Source organism: Pogona vitticeps, chromosome 9 (assembly GCF_051106095.1).
Source record: "Pogona vitticeps strain Pit_001003342236 chromosome 9, PviZW2.1, whole genome shotgun sequence".
In the NCBI taxonomy this organism is placed as follows: Eukaryota; Metazoa; Chordata; class Lepidosauria; order Squamata; family Agamidae; genus Pogona; species Pogona vitticeps.
The window spans coordinates 19,854,850-19,878,268 of record NC_135791.1 but is presented as its reverse complement, the minus strand read 5'-3'; the positions used below and the strand labels follow the sequence as shown (position 1 = coordinate 19,878,268).

Below are 23,419 nucleotides of genomic sequence, written 5' to 3'. Positions count from 1 at the left end.
AAACAGCTGAGTGGCGGTTTGCAAAGTGGCTTTCCTATGGCCGATCTTCGCTAGACAACGACGATTCTTCCCCATTGGAACGCATTAAACAGGTTTCAATGCATTCCAATGGGGAAATGCTTTTCACTAGACAATGATTTCGCTAAACAGCGATTTCAGTGGAACGGATTATCATCATCTAGCAAGGCACCACTGTATTGCACTGTTACTTTCCCCTTATAGGGAAATCAAGCAGCAGGCCTCGTTTTCCTGCTGTACAACGAACCTGCCAGGTAACTTAGGGCAAGAAGGACAAGAGAAAAGGAAGGAAAGAAAAGAAGAATGTCACAGTGTAAGCTTCCCGGATCAGTTTAAGCATTCAAACCCAGATCTCTCCACTCCCAAACCAATGCTGAAATTGTGTGATCATCAATGAAATTGTGTGGCTGCTCCAGCTTTTTTTCGCCCCATACACCTGGGCTCATAAGACAGGGCCAGCTTTTTTCAGTAGCAATGATTCTTCCTTGCCTGTTTGTTAACGCTGGTTGCAGGGGAGAAATCTGATACTGACCGAGAGACCTGCAATATTTATATCCTTTAGAGAAGCAGGCAGGCAGGCCTTTTGGTGGAGGACTTCATGTCTGCACCCCAGCACAGTAACACACCTTTTGGCCCCCTCTTCTTCTCACGCGCAGGAAGCTTGTTTTAGCCGACTAGCAACTTCTGCGGGCTAATTACAGGCTTACACAAATGGCTACCCTCCTCTATGCAACACTCCCATTATTGTTGCTTTCCTCGTTATACCCACACCCTCCCTTTCTTCTCAGGAGCTGAAAGTGGTGCGCACGGCTCTCTCGCCTTCCTACTTTCCTTCTCACAACAGTCCTGTGAGGTCGGCCAGGTTCGGAGAAGCAGGCTTCCCAAAGTCACCCAGTAAGCTCCATGGCTGAGAGAGAGAGAGAGAAATTGGTCTTCCCAGTCCTGGTTCAATCCTCTAGCCCGGTGGGTCTCATCCCTGGATCCCCAGATGTTCCTGGCTTACAACTCCCAGAAATCCTGGCCAGCACTGCTAGTGGTGAAGGCTTCTGGGAGTTTTAGTCCAAGAACATCTGGTGACCCAAGGTTGGGAACCATATTCTAGACACTACCCTTTATGATCAAGGACATTTATATTTATCACTCTTCAATATAAAATATAGGTTCTCCTGGGGCAATGCTAGTTTCTGCTCACTGTCACAACTGTTTCTTCTTATCCACATGGATTTCTCATTTCCATTCTCCATCATCTGCATTTTCCACAAGCCATGGTATAATATTGCCTAAAAAAGGCAAATGCCTTTAAGGGCTAATTCCAAGTAACAAGAAATAAGTGACTTTTGCTGTTATATGCCATTTAGTTGTTACCAGCTTATGGCAAGCTTAATGATCTCCAAAGTATCAGGAAAAAGCTCCCTAACGGTTAGAGCAATACAAGAAGGGAACCAATGAGCTCAGGAGGTGGTGAGGGCTCCATCGCTGGAGGCAATCAAGAGAAAATTAGACAACCCTCTGTCAGATGTACTTTGCTTCAGATTCCTGCCTTGAGCAGGGGGTTGGACTTGATGGCCTTACAGGCCTCTTCTAATTCATGATTCTATGAAAAGACCCTCAGGTCTATTGTTAATACAAGGCTATGGCTTCCTTAATGGAGGCAATCCACCTAACATTAGATGTTCCTCCTTTCCTGCTATTTTCTGCCCGTCACAATACAGTGGTGCCTTGCTTTATGATTGCCCCGCATTACGACAAATCCGCTTAACAACGATCTTTTTGCGATTGCAAAACAATGGTCTAAATGTGGGGATTTTGCTTTGCGATGATCGGTTCCCTGCTTTGGGAACCGATTCTTCGCAAAACGACATTTTTCTAACAGCTGATCGGCGGTTTCAAAATGGCCGCCGGGTAATTAAAATGGCTCCCCGCTGTGTTTAGAGACAGATTCCTCGCTATACAGGCAGCGAAAATGGCCGCCGTATGAAGGATCTTCGCTGGACGGTGAATTTTTACCCAACTGGAACGCATTGAACGGGTTTCAATGTGTTTCAATGGGGGTTTTTATTTAACTTTACGATGTTTTCACTTAATGGCGATTTTCCGGGAACAGATTATCATCGTTAAGCGAGGCACCACTGTATAGGAAGCATTAAGTCCACTTTATCCCACATTCATCAGATAGTGCTTGAAGTTGTAGCCACTGTTTAAATTAAAACCAAGTTACCTTCCTTCCATTCTTTCTTTTCAATTTCCAGGTAAGTACTCTGGATACATACCTGATAGGCTTACAGGTAAAACAAAGGAGATTTAAATCTCTGTCCCAATTTTAAAAAATAAAAAGAAAGCCGGGCCAGGTAGGTTCAATGTTCCCAATACACACAAAGTGGTCCCGATCCAGGTTAGTTCCCCCTTTACTTGATATAAAACAGAAAGCAAAGCTTAGCTACATGGTATGTTAGGAATGGGCTAAGTACAACTCTTCAGGAACTGCAGGTCCCATCTGCTCCAGCCGACACAGCTGGGGCAAAAACGTCCGGGGGTCATAATCCATCAACATCTGGAAGGCTACATTTTGCCCATTTCCACGCTACATATTTCATTTAGTTCATCCTTTGAAAAGCAGCTAAGATCTGTCCTTTCTCATCCCTAGTGTAAGAAGTACATCTAGGTCTAAAGCTGGATCGTCAAGAAAAACATATTTCAGTTATGTATTAGGAAAAAAACTTGCATCAATCATTGCCATTTGGCTACAGAAACCATTCCACAGATGGGGGAGTGGCTTCTCAGCTGTCTCGAGGAAATCCACTTGCTCTGGATTTCCTACAATAACCAGGGGGGCTGGTCTAGATAGCCTCTAAGGCACCCTTCCAACTCCATGGTTCTGTTCTGTGACCCTGCTTTCATCCCATCTGACATGGACTTCTTCTCCAGAGGTAGAGTACTTTGGCTTTCCAGATGTTTTAAATCAGTGGTTCCCAACCTTGAGTGTCCAGATGTTCCTGGCCTACAACTCCCAGAAATCCTGGCCAGCACAGCTAGTGGCAAAGGCTTCTGGGAGTTTTGAACCAAGAACATCTGGAGACCCAAGGTTGGGAACTACTGTAATTCCTAGAACTCCATATGCTTAGCCAGGCTATGTGGGATTGATGGGAGATGTCGTTCATAACCTCCTCATCTCCTCTCTCCTGCCTTCTTAGGATCTCCATCTCTTCTCTACATTTGCCCACCTCCTACAGAGAAATTGGGCACACTCAAAAAAACTAACCTGGGTCAACCAAACTAGAACAGAGGCCAAGAGAGGCCTTCATTTTCATTTGCACCTGGAGATGCAGTAGTATTCTAATTATTCCTACACTCAGCGGGTTTGGAGCAGCACAGAAATTATGAAACACCTTCAGTTTAGAAGAAGGGAGCTTAACAACCTAACAGGGAAGGGTATCCGAAGATATAACAGGCTTTAATAATGAGCAGAGTCTCATATCTTGCAGGATTTCATCACCCACAGGGATGAAGATAAATGTCTCTGAGCACCATTGACCTCAAAGCAGCATAATGCAGCTCTTCCCCCTTCCCATTACAACGACCTTGTGAGGTAGCTCTACTGACAGGCAGAACTAAGGACTCAAGGTGACCCCATCTTATGGGTTAATGGGGCTTGAGCCAGGAACTCCCTAGTTCAAGAATGGACAACTCCCCAGTTCAAGAATGGACAACAAGAATGGACAGCACCATTCCCTATCAGCTAATCTAATGGGACTACGTGCCACGTATGGGGCAAGGGGGGCTGAAGGGGAGGAGTTCTCCCACCTATCACCCTTTTCTGAAGGTGAGTCCTAGAGAGAGAGGCAGCCATTTCAACCAGCAGATTTTCGGTACTATCAAAAGGTCAAATAATCAGCTGTTTAATCTGTCATTCTTATACAAGGGATGGGCCTTATAAAAATGATGATCTCAGGTTGGCTTTCAGTTTCCTTAATAAGGGTTGAGGGAGATTTGCCATTCTGTCTCCCAGACCTTGGAAAAGTAACTTTTTGGGGGGACTCCGATGCCCAGAATCCACCAGCTCGATGACCAAAGTGGTGGCTGGGGAACGATGGGCGCAGGAGTCCAAAAAACTTCCACAAAGAACAGTATGTTTGCTTTGAATGTGCACACCCTTCAACCTTCTAGGGCCATGTCAGATGTGGTGGTTGAAAAATATCCAATAAATTTTAGAACGGTAGAGCTCAAAGGGGACCCTATGGCTCATCCAGTCAAGGAGGAACGGTGGGGAACTGAACTCCCAGCTTCTGGTTCTGCAGCCAGATGCCTCAACTGCTGAGCTGTCCAGCAGTTCTTGTAAGTTCTAAGTTACAACTAGAGTAAACCCACTGAATCAGCCAGAGCTTGGTGGATTAATTCCCCTGTGAGTTCTACTGATCTAATAGGCCTGCACTGAGCAAGAGGATTTCAGCCAGTCTAATGTAGCTTAATGGTGAAGGCACCAAGTGTTCAAAATGGCACCAAGTTCAATACCTGGCATGTTCAGGACAGACAAAAACTGAGACACACAGACCTACAGTTAGCTATCTGTTCATATCCTACCACTCCCTTTCTTATGGATCCCCCACCCCACGTTTACACACAAGCTAGCCGCTGATCATATCCTTTCCCTGTCCAATATATGCTCCCAAAGAACTATACCAAGAACATTGACATTTCTTTCCAGAAGAGCAGACCAGGGGTGTTAAGCCCATAGAAGTTACTGGTACGCAATTGCACAACACACACTTATGTTATTCCTCTGTGGCATATCCCGGACTCAGAAATGGGGAAACACAGTTTGGTTCCAAATTACAAGACCTTCCCAGTCCGGTCACCTTGAAGCTCTCTTTGTTCACCACAGATGAACATCTGTAGGTTTCAGGACAGAAAGGAATTCTCCAGTTTGGCCGACTTGCCAAAATCCTATACAATATCTGCCTTCTGTGAAGCAGGATGATTTTTTTTTCCACCCCTGCAAAGTCGGAGAACACAGGGCACACCCAGAACGTCCCTCTACATACACTCAGGTTTGTTTCACGCATCACATGGTAATTATTTTCAGCTAAGTGTACACTGGACAGGATGCACAAAGTGGATCTCGGCTTCCAAAACCAAACCAGCCGTCCTGACCAACTATTCTTCTCTCCTATTATGTCTTCTGCCGCTTTATTTCAAGAATTTACCCCACTGCACACTTTGATTTTGCTTTCTGCTCGAATGCTCCGGACTGGGTAGGAAAAGAAAGCTTTCCAATCCGATGACAAATCTGTAAGGTAGTTTGGAGGATGGATTTCATGCCTGAGCACAGGATCTGAACTCGGGTCCCTCAATCCTAGAGTTGCATCTAACTCGGACAACACAAAGGGCTGTCAATCCAGCATGCCCACATCAAATCTCTTTATTCCTCTGCTCCACCTTGTTACCTTTCCTCACCTAGGTTGAAACCCTTTTCTTGACCCACCTGGCCAACCTTGGTGTTATTGACCCCACCTCCTGTCTGTCAGCCAACTCCACTTTTTGTCCCCTCCCCGTTTGACACCAAAACAATGCGGCGTCACGCCACTTCTCCTCCCTCCTGCCCCCATAAGTCGATACAGATGCATCCATATCCACTGATTTATGGACTCTCCCCCCCCCCAATATGTATCTAGGTCCTTGTCCAGCTCTCTCGCCCTCCCTTGTCACCCCCGATCTCTTCTGACATTCATCATCATCCTTTCTTCCTCGCCCTATAATCCTGCGGAGCGCCCCTGCTCGCAGGGTAGCTTAGGGCAATCTCTACACACATTTTAAGGGCCAGCACTCCATTCTCACGACCAGCTCCCCAGCTTTCCTTTTCTCCCCCCCCTCCTCTCTTCTCCCCACACCCCAAGATCCCCCAGAAAACCGGTCTCCCAAGCTAAGCCTCGTCCTCCATTTTGTTCTCCCCTCTTTTCTCCCGACTGCTGCTTTCGCTGCAACCGCAGGACGACGAGCACGGGAGGCGGATCATGGCGGGTGCCTTCCTCCCCTCCCCCCCCCCCTCGGCAGGGCCTTGTGCAAAGAAGGGAGGGCCGGATCCCCGGGAAGAAGAAAAAGAATGGCGGGGGGGGGGGTGGGTGTCTGGAAGTCCTCCCTCTTACCTGGAAGCAGCGGAGGCGGTGGCTGTGTCCAGGCCGGGATCCAGCATGTCCATGGGGGGAGAGGGAGGGGGGAAAGGGGGGAGGGAGGGAGAGGGAGGGAGGGGGGGAAAGAGAGACCCCGCAGCACCAGAGGGGAAGGGGTGGGGGTGGGGGCAAGGGGAAAAGAAGGGGATGAGTTTTTAAATCTCACGCCGGATGGAGGTAGAGGGGACGCGGAGAAGACACGGGAGCCGAGGCGCTGATCACGGGGACAAACACTCGGGTCATGTGAGGAGGAAAGCGAGAGAGGCAGGCGAGCGAGCAGGCAGGCAGGCAGGCGAGGGTTCGCCTCCCTCCCCTTCCCCAGCTGGGAACCCGGGACACGTGAAGCGGGGGGGGGGGAAGCGAAAAACGGGAGGCCGAAAGGAGGCGATGGAACGTCCGCGGCCTGCTTTTGGAACGTCGGCGCACCAGCCGCGGCGGATGGAACGTTGCAACAAGCCCGGAGCGGGCGGGGGGGAAGGGGGAGGGGGGAATCGAACGTTGCGACGACGATCCGGGGCGGGGGGAGGAGCGCGATGGAACGTTGAGAACAATCGCCACCGCCGCCGCCGCGGATGGAACGTTGCGAGCTTCGGTTCGAACGTTCGGAGGGCGTGGGAGCCGCGCGGGGGGGGGGGAGGGGAGGCGGCGGCGGCCACGGACGCGTCTTTTGTTGGTCGTGTGAAAGACGTGTTTTCGGCGGCGGAGACAAAAAACAGGATTGGGGACGGGGGGGGGGGGGAAGGGTGTCGCCAGGCCGTCGATGGCAAAAGGGACCGGCGGTGGACGAGGGCCGAGGAAGAGAAGAAAACCTTGCGGGGGGGTGGATGACTGGGTGGGGAGGCAGGAGCGAGCCCGAGTTCGAGGCTTCACCCCCCCCTTCTTAAAATCCCTCCTCCCACCGTCGACGGGGTTTGCAGGGCGCATGCGCGTCGTGTTGGCTCGCGCGGAGTGGGGGGGTAATATTTATTAAAATAGAATAGGGAGTTCCCTACGTATTCCTGGATTAGTGTGACAGATGCACGTAGTCCGTGTAACGCAAACCCGCAGTACCGGAGGTGTTCACGAGAAAGCCGGCGCCGTGAGTACGCGACCCGTAAGGTGCGGCGGCGGCGGCGGCGGCGCGTGTCCTCTTGGCTCTGCTGGATCGTGTGCGGCCCGCCGACGGGGAGTCGCGGTCTTGTGCGCGCTTTACCTGGGAGTCAGTCCCCTCGCGTGTTGCGGGACTGCCTTGCCCGTGAACGGACCTACGATTGCTGTCAATGGCCGGCCCTTGAAAGCGAGCCCGTAGGATCCCCACCTCCCGTTCCCAAGGTGCAAAAAGCCTCCTTGGCTAGAGGATCCCCGCGTAGTATATCTGATGACCGGACATTTTATTTTTGGAGGTGGAGTGATCCGCTCTGTTTGAATCGCTTCCCCGCAAGCTAATTCCGTGTGAGGAGAGACGTCAAACAAATCTCGCTTTGCTTTGAATGCACCGGAAATCGAAGTCATTGGATTTTTCTCATACTCTAGGATTTTTAATTAAGGAGAGCAGGTGCTCGGTTCGTTTTCCTAGACGATTCATGGCTGAATAGTTAAGATGAGAAACCTCCATTGTTTGCTTTGTAATTCAGAGCATGTTCTGTCTCTGGCCACAGAAACCTGCTTTCCCATGGAATCCTGTTTTTGTGCTTCGTCTTAAAAGGAAGCCAAGAGGAGCTTGTTTTTAGGGAAAAGGGGAGGAAGGCAGTGATTGTTTAGCCGTGAATCACAGACAGGTAAAGGTGCCCTAGAAAGATGGACCAGGAAGCAGGAGCTTCTGCCCTTTCAACTGCCATTGTGTTCCAACTCCCATCAGTAGATTTGTCATTTCAGGGAAGTCCTAGATTTTGGAATTCTAGGATATGCACTTTGGACATGCTCAGAAGTACCCTTGACTATTCCATCCTCATGCATGCTCTAGAGCGCCTTCAGATGGAATTTACATGCTAGCGCTTTACCTTTCTCATAGAGCCTCACATTTGCTGAAAGGCCCACCTGTCTTGTGTACAGGGTTGTAGCTTTAAGTGTCTTTTTACAAAATGGACAGACAGGAGATGTTTGGCTCTCCCGATTTTGTTTGACTACAGTTCCCATCAGCCATAGCCAGGATAGCCAACAGTGAGGGATGGGATCTGCTGGAAGACCATCCGTTTCCTCTCCTTGTTCTAAAAGGTTTGGGTCGGAAGGTGGGCAGCAAAGCCTATTCTGCTGAAAAGCATGGATTTACCGGGTGGTGAATACAGTATGTGGCTTTATGTATGCATACAGGAGAGCAGTTTCCATGAGTTGTAACAAGATGGATAGATAGGGAAGACTCAAGTTGTGGCCCACAAACATCTGGACAACCACAGTCTCATCTCTGATGTACATATTTCTGACTTATGATACTGCAGCTCAAACCTTTGTGGGTTTACTTTGATATGGGTCTCATGGAATGCAGTGTTCTTAGAAGCTAGAAGGCCGCATTCATTCCAGCTGCCTGCTTGCTCTAAAGCAGAAGCAGGGGACTGTAATCTGTCAGGTCTTTGAGTCTTTTTGTAGGGGGGGCACAGATCCTACTGTCCCTCGGCATTAGGATGGGATGGGAGCTGTAGTCTCTCCCCTCCCCAAACAATAAATAAAACCTGGAGAGCTGGAATTACTCAAGCTTGCTCTAGAGCAGTGGTCCCCAACCTTGGGCCTCCAGGTGTTCTTGGACTACAACTCCCAGGAGCCTTCACTGGCACCTCTGCTGGCCAGGATTTCTGGGAGTTGAAGTCCAAGAACATCTGGAGGCCTGAGGTTGAGGACCACTGCTCTAGAGGGCAGCCAGCCAGAAGATCTGATGGCTTGATTGACATACACTTCTTACGTATGTGCCATCAAATCCAATTGATGGCAATTCTATGAATGAGCTATCTGCAAAATGACCTGTACTCAACAGCTTTGCTCGTCTGTTGAAAACTCAAGCTTGTGGGTTCCTTTGCAGTGGCCCTCAATCTTGGGCCTCCAGATGTTTTTGGACTACAACTCCCAGGAGCCTTCACTGGCACCTCTGCTGGCTAGGATTTCTGGGAGTTGAAGTCCAAGAACATCTGGAGGCCTGAGGTTGAGGACCACTGCTCTAGAGGGCAGCCAGCCAGAAGATCTGATGGCTTGATTGACATACACTTCTTACGTATGTGCCATCAAATCCAATTGATGGCAATTCTATGAATGAGCTATCTGCAAAATGTCCTGTACTCAACAGCTTTGCTCGTCTGTTGAAAACTCAAGCTTGTGGGTTCCTTTGCAGTGGCCCTCAATCTTGGGCCTCCAGATGTTCTTGGACTACAACTCCCAGGAGCCTTCACTGGCACCTCTGCTGGCTAGGATTTCTGGGAGTTGAAGTCCAAGAACATCTGGAGGCCCAAGGTTGGGGACCCCTGCTTTAGGGAGTTGATTCATCTCATATTTGGTCTTCCTCTTTTTCCTGCTGCTTTCCACCTTCCCCAGCATTGTCTTTTCCAGAGAATCCGGCCTTCTCGTGAGGTGCCGGAAGCAGGACAGCCCCAGTTTCTGCATTTTTGCCTCCAGAGATAGGTCAGGCTTGATTTGCTCTAGGACCCACTTCTTTGAATTCTGACAGTCCAGGGTATTCGCAATGATCTCCTTTCGCACCATCTTTCAAAATATGGTGCTCCCCCCCATCAGCTTTCTTTACTGTCCAGCTTCACACTTGTACGTGTGAAGCTGGTGATTTTTTGGTGATCAAAAATACAAGAGTGAGGATGATCTTGGTCTCCAGTGGCTCATCCTTACCCTTGATGAGATTTTCTAATTCCCTCGTTATTGCCTTACACTAGACTTGACAATATTTTTCTTGCTCAGCTAAAGAAGTCTTGGATGTCCAAAAATAAAAAGCAGGAAAAGGCATGCGATAGTGCTTGCCCACCTCTCAAGGGCTCTGGAGAGGCAGAAGCCAGCGGTGATGATGGACTGAACTTGCTTGATTCATTGCCTGGTAAAAGCAAGATATGGGAAGGAAAAAATTTTGCTATTGCAATTAAGATTCCTGAAGAAGTGGACTTGTCTTCAAAAGCTCACATTAAAATATAGCAGTTAATCTTTAAGACATTAGAATGTTTTTGCCTTCTTTCCTTTTTATTTTGTTTTTGCCTCATGCTGGTACAGGATAACACAGTAAACTCTTCTAAAACTACTACTTACCCTTATTATTATTATTTAAATTCTCCTGTGTTCCAGAAAAAAGTTTAGGTGGAGGCAAGTACATCTCAATTTCTTTTTTTTTTTTTTTAATTCTGAGTTGCTGCGGGCTAAATCACAGAAGCCTGTGCTGCAGGGTCAGAAGACCAAGCAGTCGTAAGATTGAATCCACGCAACGGAGTGAGCGCCCGTCGCTTGTCCCAGCTCCCGCCAACCTAGCGGTTCGAAAGCATGCAAAATGCAAGTAGATAAATAGGGACCACCTCGGTGGGAACGTAACGGCGTTCCGTGTGTAAGTAGCACTGGCCATGTGACCACGGAAGATTGTCTTCGGACAAAAACGCTGGCTCTATGGCTTGGAAACAGGGATGAGCACCGCCCCCTAGAGTCGAACACGACTGGACAAAAACTGTCAAGGGGAACCTTTACCTTAATGAGATACAAGAAGAAAGAAAAACAACCGGCCAAAACAAGAAGAGGAATAGAAGCAAGTTCTGTCTTTGTTGCGGGTGGAAAGTAATGTCTTTAAAATGTTTTTCTTTCCAGGTGGAAAATGCACGTGACGGCTGCTGGCATTTGGAGAATTTATACATTCTTAATCAATTTTTGTTTAATGTCATATTTATATTTTTAATCTCTTTTAATCTGAGGAAACTCTTGGATAGATGTTGCTGATTTGTCCATCAGATGAAATCATACCATATTGCATCAAATGCACATATTTTTGCTTTATTTTTAATTAAATGAAAGCATCAGTTTTCCAGCTGTGGCTGTTTGTCCCTGCTGCATATTTCAGGAGTTTTAATTTCCATCATTTGCTTTTTCCCTAGTCGCATCCCATCCTAAGGCCCAGATGCATTTTGGGGAGTAGAGATGCGCATGAACTAAACTGTGAACCTGAAAAACCGACGAATCAGGCTAATTCGTGGTTCAGTTTGTGACCCAGTTTGGAAATCCTGTTTTGCCGCTCCCTTCATACTGCCTTGTTGCCTCCTTACCTGGTCTTGCTGCCATCACCAGAGTCGATGGGACAGCTTTCCCTTCCAGGAACCAGGCCTGCTGCCTGTGTCCTTGCGCCCGCCCACCCCCAGCTAATAAAACCATCACGAACCACAATTTTTCAGGTACAGTGGTGCCTCGCTTAACGACGTTAATTCGTTCCAGCGAAATTGCTGTAGAGCGAAAACGTAAAGCGAAATTAAAAAGCCCATTGAAACACATTGAAAACCATTTAATGCGTTCCAATGGGCTAAAAACTCACCATCCAGCGAAGAGCCTCCATACGGCAGCCATTTTCGGTATAGCGAGGAATCCGTCCCTAAACACAGCGGGGAGCCATTTTAAGCACCTGGCGGCCATTTTGAAAACCCAACAATCAGCTGTTTTGATCATTGTAATGCAAAGAATCGGTTCCCGAAGCAGGGAACCGATCGTTGCACAGCAAAAAAAAACCCCTATTTAAAACATCGTTTTGCAATTGCAATCGCAAAAACATCGTGAAGTGGATTCGTCATAATGTGGGGTAATCGTTAAGCGGGGCACAACTGTACACATCTCTACTGGGGAGATCTAGACAATGGCTGCAGACGTCACACCTGGCACCTTTCTGAGCCAGGCTGCACGTAGCTGTTCATTCCCACAGCTGTATGATCAGGTGCCACCATTCACCTATCTGCTCCCCAAGAAAGTTTGTGGGAGGCAGAGGCACCAAGATAGATCTCTAAACTTGCTTGTGGTTGACTGGCGTGTTAAATCTGCCCAGGCGCAGCACCCAGTCTCAGTAAGCGGGTGCCGGGAATGGGTAAGAAACGTTGAAAAGGTGTTAGTGGGGAAAGGAGAGTTTCTTTGGGCACATGTGAATGGGTGGTGGCCAGCAAGCCAGTTAGAGAAGCAACACAGGGATTGTCGTTTTAGATTTGGGCCGGGGGAGTGGGTGATTACAGATCTCATAATTTTCCATCCTAGCAGTTCTGCCCGATTCACAGATTCTTTACAGAGACCTAAATGTGTCTCGCCAGGGACAAAGGCCTAAAATAGAAGACTTAAGGCCAAGCTATCGGAGCTTCTCCTAGCTTTCCTGTTCAGAAGGAAAGCTCTCAGCCAGCACTAGAAGCTTGGGCAGAGTAAGGCCTAGCTAGGCTTTGGAGCCCTCCAGTTTAGCCTTTTCTCCCAGTGAGACATTGAGGTGTCTCTTAAGTCATGTAGAACTCCCAGAATAGAGAATGACAGAATCGTAGTTCAAAATGTCTGGAAAATGTCACCCCTAAATAGCTTCATTCTTCTCTATTGCATGGAGTAAAGAAGAGTAGCTACATGGAGTATACTAGCAGTGTACTTTTTTAAAAAAAAAGTCACCCATGAGCTTTGATAAAGCATGTTTTGTTTCTTGATCAGGAAAGGAAATAATTGTCCAGAGGTCCGATTTTGATACATTGTGGTTATTAATCCTACTTGCTCTTAAATAAGGTAGCTGGGAGGAAAGTTTTATATTGGTAACCAGCGACATGTAGCATCTGGGGTTTTTAAAAAGCATGAATATGTTGTTTTTCAAAGAATAAATAATTGCATTAAAAATTGAAGTAGCAATAGCTAATTGATAGAGGAGTTTGGAAATATATATGCGCACCAAATTCTGCACAGAATCTGATTTTAGCCCCTTTGCTACTTCTGGAACGTGACTTGTGCCAGTTTGGGCCCACCCAGTCTACTCACTGTCCTGTAGATTTGATGACAACTCTGTCGACCCCACAGACCTGATTGTTTGGAACCTGACCCATCTTTGGATTTGACAGATTGAGGGTCTGCTTCTGTTGTTTTTATCTACTACCTTCTGTATAGCAAACACATAATTGTTGTTACATGTTGGTAACTTTTCTAGAGTGTTTATATACTGAGTAACAGAACAATGTAGTTGCAATCCAGATAAAAGCAAGATCATTTACAAAATACACAACAAGTACATAGTTACATTATTCACAAGAGCTGGAGGAAAATAAACAACCTGGTGAGAATCAGTAGTCATTGAAGGTGTGAAAGCTTTCGGAAATAGGTGGGTCTTCACCCTGTAATGAAGCATGAGTTGTGCGAAGAACAAGCTTCATTAGAGAGGTACAGATGTACCACCAAGGAGGATGTATGCTGTTCATTAATGCAACATCTCTAAGGGACCAAGGTTTCATTGTTGAATCTGAGAGTACAAAGGATAATGTGTGAGACTAAAGCACAGTTTCTTTAGACTTTCAGGTTCTTAAAAAGTGCCCGAAAGCTCATCAACAGCTTGAACATCTATGTCATGGGACACGTGTTCTGTTCCCTTTCTCACCATCATACTCCCTATACTTTGTATGCTCTGCTTGTGACCAGTGATTCTGCACCCGGGGTGCAGCTTCCAAGGGCAGTTCCCATCCTCTGCATAAAGCAGTAGTCAAGTCATTTATAAATTAGCATGAAAGCAAGCAAAGCTTGATACATGATTATTGTTTTCCCCATCCTAGATACTCAGCCACAAAGCTCTATGAGGTCAAAAAGGCTAGTCTTTAATGAATTCCCTCCCTAGATAGTGGGACAGACTCAAGACTCTGAGATGCACATTGGTAGCTATGGGAAAAGTTCGTTAGCATGATGCATCTGGCTTTCATTAAATGTTCACAGCGTCCAGGTTTGGAAGAGCTTGGTTGGAGCTCTTAGAAAGTCATGATGATAATGGAGAAAAATACAAGGCAGCATCCACTTCCGCCCACAAAGAATTGTTACCCATTTAGGGGACCATTATTAATATTGGGATATACACAAGGACTCAAAAGGGCCCCTGATGAGTGGGACTCATAAACTGAAGGTTGACAGGCTGCCTTGGGGCTGGGCTTGAGATAACCACAGGGGCAGGTTGGATGTTCCGTTGAGCTTTGCCATCTTGGAGGAGAAAGGTGGTCTCGGCGGGAGCCGCTGTGGTGGCCACACAGGGCATGCCGGTGATGACCATGATGTCCGGCCTCAAGGAGGAGCTCGTTTCTGGTGGTGACGGCAGCCCCGAAGCATTGGTAAAGGATGTCTTGTTGGCAAAGCTATGCGCCATCTCTTCCAGGTGCCTCTTCTTGAAGAAGGCTTGGGTGGTGGCATGAAGAGGTTGGAGAAGACGAGGCACAGGTTGCCCGGGATGGAGGAAGAAGTCAAAGCCAGAGCAGTCGGCGGGATCATAAACGGGCGGCCGGGACGCCTCGTTTTCACCGGGCCAGGCAAAAGGGAAAGGAAGGGTGAAATCCTCCGTCAGGACCCGGATGGCAAAGTCGTCCTCTTTGCCCAATTCTTTGTAGGCCCTCTGGATGCTGCGGAAATGCTCCTCCCATTTTTTCATGTCGCCGTCGTAAATGTCAGGAAAGGAGCCCGGAAGAGTTTGAACCAGCCACGGAGAAGAAGAGGCCGCCGGGGAGACGGAGAGGCTGTAGAGGATTCCAGGGGGCGTGTTGGACGGAGCGCTCTGGTTGAAGAGGGGCGGCAGTGGAGGAAGAACTGGTGGTAGGGGCGGTGGCAGCAGGAAGTCTTGTGTGCCGTTTCCTGCATCGGCCCCGGATTTGGGACCACTTCCTACAACAGTCAGGGATGTGCCCAGTGCCAGTGGGGCAGGAAGAACGGATGTCCCTCCATCGCCTGTGAGTGGAGAACCCATAAACATCAGAGTTAGGATTGACCAGCCAACATTCCACTCACTTAACTCACTAGAAATAAGGGTTCTTACTCTCTGGGAAGCAGATCCATCACCTTGCCTCCCAGAGATCCCATTTCCACTGTGCTATGGGGGATGTTTTTTTAAAAAAAAGTTTACTGAAGAAATATGGAACCTCAGGTTCCTGGGCCAAACCTGGCCCTTTGCCCCCTTTCCCTAAAATAGGATCACCCCATGATTGTGCATTTCCCCCTTCCCATCAGAGTAACAACTAGCAATTTTCATGTCTGAGGCTTCCCTATTCTGTTTGTTAAGTCTGAGTCAACTGCACGGTCATATTGTTCTATTCAGAGACCACAGCTTTTGTGTTTCATTCTGCCTGGAAGGAGTGTCTGGAGGCAATCTACACACTTGGGGCAAGTAAGTTCATACCCTTCCAGCCTCAAACGCCATCAATTTCCCCTTTGGAGTTATTTTGCTTCATTTATTCCTAGTTTTTAACCTCCTTTCCTTTCATTCTATTCATCACCTATGTTAGCTTCTTCATTTTTGCTTCTCCCTCCTTTAATAATAATGATGAGCCGTCAAGTCAATTCTGACTCATGGCAACTCTTTTGAGGGTTTTCTAGGTAGACAATATTCAGATGTGGTTTGCCATTCTTTTCTGAGGTTGCCCTGGAACTTCAGCTGGCTCAAGGCTACACAGGCTGGTTTTGCTTTGCAGGTGGCACAGCGGGGGAATTGAACTCCTAACTTCTGGCTTCCTTGTGAGATAACTCACCGAGCTATCCAACCAGCCCTCCCTTCTTTACCCTTCTCTTTTCCTGACCTGCATACCTTGTCATTATAGAATGAGTTCGTTCATTCATTCATTCATTCATTCATCCATCCATCCATCCATCCATCCATCCATCCATCCATCCATCCATCCATCCATTCATTCATTCATTCATTCATTCATTCATTCATTCATTCACCTCTTTCTTTTGGATCTTCAAACTCTCGTTAGAGCCAGTGGTTGTAAATGCCCAGATCCAAGGTTATTAATAGCAGGGATAGAACCAGAAATTCTTATCTATCCTAACTAGAAGAGCCAGCCTGGGTGGCCTCGGGCAAGCTGCACATTCCCAGGGCTACCCCCAGACGAAGGGAATAGGAAACCACTTCTGAGTAATTCTCTACCTAGAAAACCCTGAAATGGGTCACCCTAAATCAGAATGAACTTGATGGCATAGGATTCTTATTATGAATGTCTGTTGCTAGCAGGAAAGTTGGCAAGTCTTTGAGTCCCAAGGCTAAGTCTCCGGTACCAAGTCTTGAGTCCCAAGCCCCAAATCTGAATCCCTATTAAAAACAAGATTTTTCTGCAGGACTAAGGGAGGAGTGGGTGGGTGGGTTCCACGTCGTGAGTTGAGTTATTGAACCCCCTTCCTCCTGAGTCGATCCAAGTCAAGAGTCACCAGTGCAACTTACGTCTGACTTGACAGTGAGTCCCGAAACTTGAGCCCTCCACCTCTGGTTGCTGGCAGCAACCATTTCCAACGTGCACTTCGAAGGATCTCTGGAGCCAGATCTTTCACAAAATAGCTAGCTTTAGTGCAAACCGATTGCACATGGGGAAGGTTGTGGAAGGCGGTTCGTGTCCAGTAAAAGGGATGGTGGATTGCTGGTCGTGCTGCCGCGCATGGCCGCAGTGGATGGGGATGCGCGATGTGCACGGACACTTATAGTGATACGGGGGGAAAACATTTTGCTTCCCACCTCGGGCCAAAGGGAGACGGTGCCAGCCCTGCTCACCTGTTCCCTGGTGAGGTTCATAGACAACACGTCGAGATGACTTTCTTTACCAAGGTGAATTAAATCAGTGGTTCTCAACCAGGGCTGTGCAATCAACTTCAACCAAAGTGACTGAGATACACGTGGGAACTATCAGCCATTCCCTTCTATTCCCCAACAACAGCTTTGCCATTGCTGATCACGAAGGTGAGGTTGAAGACTGTTTGGGTGACCCCTTCGGCTTTCCTTTTCCCCAAAGCTGAATAGTTCAATTTGAACCACCAGCACAGCCTCCTCAAACTTTTCTGCATCCGCACCTCAGATCAGCTGGCCCACTTCCTTTATTTTTGGCCCGGTGGTGGTCAATTGCTGATCCCTACTTCATATCCTCCGTTCTGCCCCTCCTGGAACTGACCGAGCCCCTTCATCCCCCTGCAGGGTTCTACCTAGTTCTTTCACCTGGAGGCTGAGGTGGGTTATCCAGAATCGGTGCTGTTAAGGAAGCCATTGTTTCAGAGAGAAGTGGGTGGGAGAATAATTGTTGACTGTAGTCACCTAGGAAACAACAATGGCCCTGGTGTGACATCACAACAGATGAATGGGGAGAAGGGGGACTACCACAGTGATGCGAACAAGTGGTGCAGAATGAGAAAAAGACCTGTTTATTTTCTTTCTTAGGAAGGGGAAGAAGATGGTATTGGGAAAACAATAACCAGATCCTTTGTCTTCCTCTATCAATAAAGGAAATAGAAGAACCCATATTTGCTGCTTCAAAAGCCACACCTGTTCCTCCTTTATGAAACTCTTACTCTCCCATCTCCTTATGCTGTTTGCAGGTTACTAAAACCAATGGCTACTAAGGAACAATGAGACAAAAAGGCCAAATGATGCACACGTGAAATACAAGAGAGGAACGCTGATAGGGGTCCAGTCGAAGAGTTGAGGTTGGCCCAACTATTGGTCACAGGGAAGAATCTGCTCAAGGAGCAGGTCTGGAGTGTCATCACAGGAAAGCAAATGGTTATTCAGGTATCATAGGAAGTATGTTGTTAAGTATGGAGAGTAATGTATCCACATATGTAGTTCTCTGCATAATCTCCGGTTTGAGAGAATATCCCAGGAACCAACAGTGGGAAATGACCACAACCCAATACTCTTCTTGAGAAGCGTATTGCCACCAACTTCTGCCTCATACAGTGTAGGAGCCCAATGCTCAAATAACAATCTCCCAATTTTTCCACTAGGTGGCAGTCATAGATTTAGATTCTGCTTCTCCTTCCACTGTTACAAAGCTGTAATATAGGGCTACTCCACAGATCGAGACAAATCCAAAATTACACAGGGTGCAAATATCCTGGAAAGTTGAATTGGAGTGATTTGTCTTTTCTGTAATTTGATTCACAGCTCAGGACTACCAACATAACCATGTCACACCCTTACCCTCAATACCAACTTCAAAATTCCCTTCATCTTGTCACTTTACCATTCAGATAAGAGTCCCTTTAAACAACTTCAGAAATAAACGTGTTTTCTTTAATGGTTTCGTCTCTGCCTTCTTCGCTGTGACCAACTTTTAGCTGTTTCTCTGTGTGTGGCTTTGCTCCTGTACTCGGGCCCATATAATACTCTTTACACAGTCAGCCTTCAGAATGACTTTTACCAACATCTCATGCTCCTGTCGTACCATCATATACTTACCAAACCAATGCATTTCAGACAATTGATCACATGACATTTAAATATAATCAACCATCACAGATAGTTTTTGTTCTCCCCCGCTGCCCCAAAAACAGGACAATTCCTATGTTTGCTTGCTGTTGCTGAAAACAGGGAGGGCCACCGTTTTGCTATTATTTTGCTCCAAGAGGCTCCAGATCTGGAAGCCCTATTCAAACCTGGATTTATTTGGAGTGTTAAGTTGCCCTGCCCTTTGAGATCATTGCTTTCTTTGGGGCAAAGCTATACCTCAAAGAAGATTTCTCCACGCTTCTGTTTGCCTGCAGGATCCTCAAAGGAGTCAGAATGCTTGAAAATGTAGATCCTTCCTGATGGCCACAGTGGCGACACTCATCACAAGTGAGTGAAGGGCTGCCCATGGGCTTCCAGAATCCATGTTGCGGTTGACTTTGGCAGCGGAGAGCCTGTCTCTCAACACCTGTCCCCTGATGAACGTGTCTTTCTGTTCTGACCTTTCCGTCCTGATAAGAGCATTAGGCAACGGCCTCAATAGAGGCTTTCAGTTTGGGTAATGTGGCTTGCGATGGCACGCCAATAAATAACTGTTCCCAAACCAGACACTACCCGCCTTGAACCATTTCACGCCTGGAGGAAGAACCTCGGAAACCAGGCAAAATGAAGCTCCTGTTTGTGGCTGCCGTTCTCATCATCTCTGCACTTTGTGTGGACGCGCAGGTGAGACAGAGGTGGACTTCTAGGAGAAAGCCAGCTTTGGTCTGGGGTATTGGGTGGTGCTTAGAAGAGGAAACCTACTGAGAATCTAAACACACTGTGTACCCATTCTGTTGATTGGGATCGGGTGCTGGCAGCTAGGTTTCACCATGTGGATCCAAATTAAGTGAGGGTGATGGCGATATTGCTCATGTTTTGGACTATTGGTGGCACGGTCCAGTGTGTGATGCTTTCCAGAAACCACATACCATGCAGGAGATTGTGAACCAACCTGAACCTTGTTCTGTATATTGAAATCTATTAATTTCAATCAAGGCAGAACATTTTGGTTCATCAGCAGGGCTACTCTTTTTTTGGAGCTGGGCGGTAGTGGATTCCTGTGTGCATGGAAAGATTGCTTTAATGGAGATCACTCCTAGCAAAGGGACCCTTCCCAGCACAACCAGACGCCATCCTTTATCTGAGCACACCCTTAGTCACACTGAGATATCATCAAAACCAGTGTGAAAATCAGACAAAAGTAAGGAAAATCAAAATCTATTAATTTCAATTGGGACTAAGTGCAGGTAACATGCTCTGGATCCAGGGAATTGCCTTAAACTGTATCAGATCATTAATCAACATAGCCTAGTACAGTATTATCAGCTTTCCAGGGTTTGGGATAAGATTCTTTCCTAACCCTGCTCAGAGAGGACTGGTCATCCAGTTGCAATCTAAGCCTAAACCCTAAACCCTGTTTAGCTTCCAAACCAGAGAATAATCGGTGTGATCTGTATAACTACCTTCTTTATTTGATGCAGCTAAAGTTTTAAACCATACTAAGACTTCTCAGACACAGAACACATCTAGACTAAAAATGGGTATGAATTTAGTTTCAGTTCATTTTTTATATGCATTTACTCAAATTCATTAATTTCTTTGCATGTGGGATGGAAAGAATTTGGGATTCGAAAATCTGCATAAAAATCCACATATTTGAGCTCATTGATCATTTTAGAAGTACAGTATTTGTATCTATTTCAAAATGCATTCTGTCTCTAAACACTCATTTTTAAAGACATTTCCATTCTCTCTATGTCTTAAAAGTCAGACAGCTGTAAGATCTGTTGGTTTTAGTTCATATTCCAGTCCATGTTCAGTTACATTCCAGTCCTATTTTCCTTGGGGTAGACTGGTGCCGAAGATTGCAAATACTGTATCAACTATCTCTGAGCAACAGCATCAGAAGAAGTCCATGTGGGTCTGTCTTGGGCTTCTGGAGGCATATGGCTGGTAGCTTCCATGGATATTTGATCATGTATGATCTAGAAGGATTCTCCTTTACTCGTTGTATTAACACACTAAGACATTGGTCCCAATCCAAGGCCCCTTCAGTTCTGTTGGACTACCACATCTGTTGTTTGCCACAAAACATAAGTTGTCAAGCAGTCTTGGGAAGATGCCTATTCGGGCCCAACACTGAAGAAGCAACCAGTTTGAAGAAAGCTGTATTAGGTGATTTCCACCCATTTCCTCTCACCGCAGAGAGAGGAATATCTCCCCTTTGAGACAAAAATAGACAAGATCTCACTGAAAGTTTTGGAGACGTGATCTGTGGACATTGCAAGCCAATTATTCTCCTCCAGAAAAAAGGTGTGTGTGCTTGTATTTTTAAAAAAGAAATTGGGGAATGCGCTGGCTGGATAGCTCAGTGAGTTAGGTAATGGTTGTGAGTTTGATTTTTCACTGTGCTGTCTTAGGAAAGTTGCACAATCCGAGGAGACCTCCAGAAGAAGAGACTGGGAAATAACGTCTATGTAATCCATACACAGAAAATCCCAGAAAGAGTCGCGGTTAAGTTGGATTTGACTTGACCGCACCAGATTTCAGTTATTATTCTTGGGAAAACCATTTTGTGTGCCCTATTGCCACATGGTGGCAGCAATGTATTTTACAAGCCAAGAGGCAGCTAGAAAGAGGAGCGGGATCTCTAAGTCATCTGTCAGTTGTTCAGCTGTCCAGAAGCTGAGGATTAGAGAGATTTACAGCTGGATCTGAGATTGCTCTTCTTCTGTTGCATTTGTTATGTTAGGATGTTACACAGTTAAGTTGAAAAGACATAAATGTTGTTCAGTTTTATAAATGATAGACAGCTGAATGTCAATGGATTTGCTTCTGCAATCGCTGTGCAAGCCCAGGGACACATATAACCCTCCAATGACCAGGTTGATCCAAGGGTAAGTCAGACCTTCTGGCATTGCTTATGCAATTCGAGAAAATGCAGGTGAGCTAAATGGATTTACACAACTTTGGTGACTGGGATCCTTGCCCAGTTGGGGTTCTTGCTTATGGAAGCTCACAAGTTAGTCCTCTTTAGATCTTTGTGCTCAATGTGGCATTGCTGTGACCATATGTTGTGGGTGAAACCTATTTCCATAACCTATTTGCCTTTGTTTCTCCCAGCGGTATTTTGGTGGACCTTTACGTCAAGTAAGTATGAGAAATGATATTTTGGGATTATTTTTGTTTCCTTGATGAGAGGAACACCTTTCCCAGTCCAGTGGATCCCAACATTGGTTGGGCTACAATTCCCATCATTCCCAGAAAGCAGCAGTGACATGGACCTGGAATGGTGGGCTTTGTAGTCCAATACATTTGGAGGGTCCTAGTTTGCAGAAGGGGGGGATGGAAGCATTAAGAAGTATTTTATCATGTTATTATGGGTGCTTATTCCTTTTTTTATGTCTGGCTTCCTTTCTTTATTATTTATTTATTTAAAATGTTTTCACCCCGCCTTTCTTCTTTTTTTTTTCCCAGTATTTTTTAATTTTATTTTCAAAACTATTGGGTAATGGGGAAGGAATACAAAAGGCAAAGGGCAGTGGGGGGGAATGGAAAAAGGGTTTTGAGAATAAGAAAACATCAAATGCATAATCATTCAATCTTACATATCAAGTATATAAATATCTAATCTATTCATGTTCCAATAAAGGTTCATCTTTCTTCTTCTTTTTCTTCTTCTTCTTTTGACTATTTTGTCTATGTATTAACCTCTTTAGCTTTCAACTTATACGTGTAATACAGCTTAAATCTATGTTATTCCCACAGCATCAGAACACCAAGGCCAATTGTGAAATATATCCCCTCTTTCACCCTCCTTTTTTCTTGAGAATGCACTCAGCAGACCCAAAATAATATAAATCCTGCTCTCCCCTCCCCTTTCCTCCCTGTGCTTGTTTTGTTTCTGCGACTCTTTTTTCTTCCATATTTTAAAGGGGGAAACAACATCATTCAGTTTGCTTTTCAACCTCAATCGCTACATCTCTTACTGGGTGGTCCTCTATCCCTTGTATATTATCTGATATCTTCATCAATACAGCCGGTTCTGAGATCTCTTTTTGGTGTAATTTAACCTCTGCTACCTTCCCTCCCCTAGAGCCTCCAATCACGTCTTCCATCTGGTCAATATAATAATTTACCTGCATGAATTTTTGCAACAGTGACATCTGAAAAGAAGTTTTCCAGTCTAGCCACCGATCTGTATTTTTCTCAGGGGGAGGTTCCATTTTCTGTTTCCACTATTTTCACTTAAAATTCCCTCTCCCCTTTACCCCAGTACACATCCAATATTTCTAATATTTCACCTTACAACTATACCATATTAGCAATAAGATAGCAGGTACATTCAAGTAAGAGATGGAATCTAAAACATAAATCTCTCAAGTGTCTTTGTAGTCGCTAATATCTTCAGACCGGTTGCTTCTTTTTTTTTCCCCCCTTCTTTTCTCTTCTCCAAGTTTGTTTTAACCTTCACCCGGCAAGACTCTATTATTAGAATGTCATTTGTCAAGATCCCAGTTCAGTTCAAACCACATAGCCCCCAGTTCACAGCTCACAGTCCGTTTCTTCCTTTTACTTTCAAAGGCTTCCTTCTCCTCCCCCGAACAGGGAGATCCAGCAGAGTCCCGGCAATATATTATTCACGGAAAGCAGAGTCCCACACAGTCTAAAAATATATACCCACAGAGGAAAAGGGGTCCAAAGTGAACAGTTTGCAACAGAGTTTATTTTTTCAAGGCCCGTCAGTTGATTCTTCAAGAGTTATTTTTCCTTCTTTAATGGAGACACAAGCTATTTCTGCCTGGCTGTTCCTTTCGAAATAACCCGACCTTCAGCTTGGGTAAAGCTGGAATGCTAGGAATGCCGC

The 23,419-nt window shown here is 46.2% G+C and overlaps 2 protein-coding genes across 4 annotated transcripts in view; both read right to left on the bottom strand.

Annotated features, from left to right (window-relative positions):
- Positions 1 to 6,661, bottom strand: part of USF2 (upstream transcription factor 2, c-fos interacting) — a 37,709-nt gene extending 31,048 nt beyond the window's left edge. The window contains exon 1 of one of the 3 annotated variants that reach the window (XM_072980176.2): positions 6,159 to 6,661. In XM_072980176.2, the coding sequence (XP_072836277.2) occupies positions 6,159 to 6,211 (53 nt within the window). In that variant the 5' untranslated portion in view covers positions 6,212 to 6,661. The remainder of the gene's footprint in view (positions 1 to 6,158) is intronic. The other 2 variants (XM_072980177.2, XM_072980178.2) reach the window with 2 other exon arrangements.
- Positions 6,662 to 12,765: 6,104 nt separating this feature from the next.
- Positions 12,766 to 20,626, bottom strand: C9H8orf90 (chromosome 9 C8orf90 homolog). The gene has a single exon (XM_078380292.1). It carries the CDS (start codon positions 15,055 to 15,057, stop codon positions 14,185 to 14,187), a length of 873 nt encoding a protein of 290 aa, XP_078236418.1. The 5' UTR covers positions 15,058 to 20,626; the 3' UTR covers positions 12,766 to 14,184.
- Between the last annotated feature and the right edge of the window lie 2,793 nt (positions 20,627 to 23,419).

Bases quoted from the DNA above. Each gene is read 5' to 3' on its own strand.
- C9H8orf90 (XM_078380292.1), bottom strand. From the start codon at position 15,057: ATGTTTATGGGTTCTCCACTCACAGGCGATGGAGGGACATCCGTTCTT.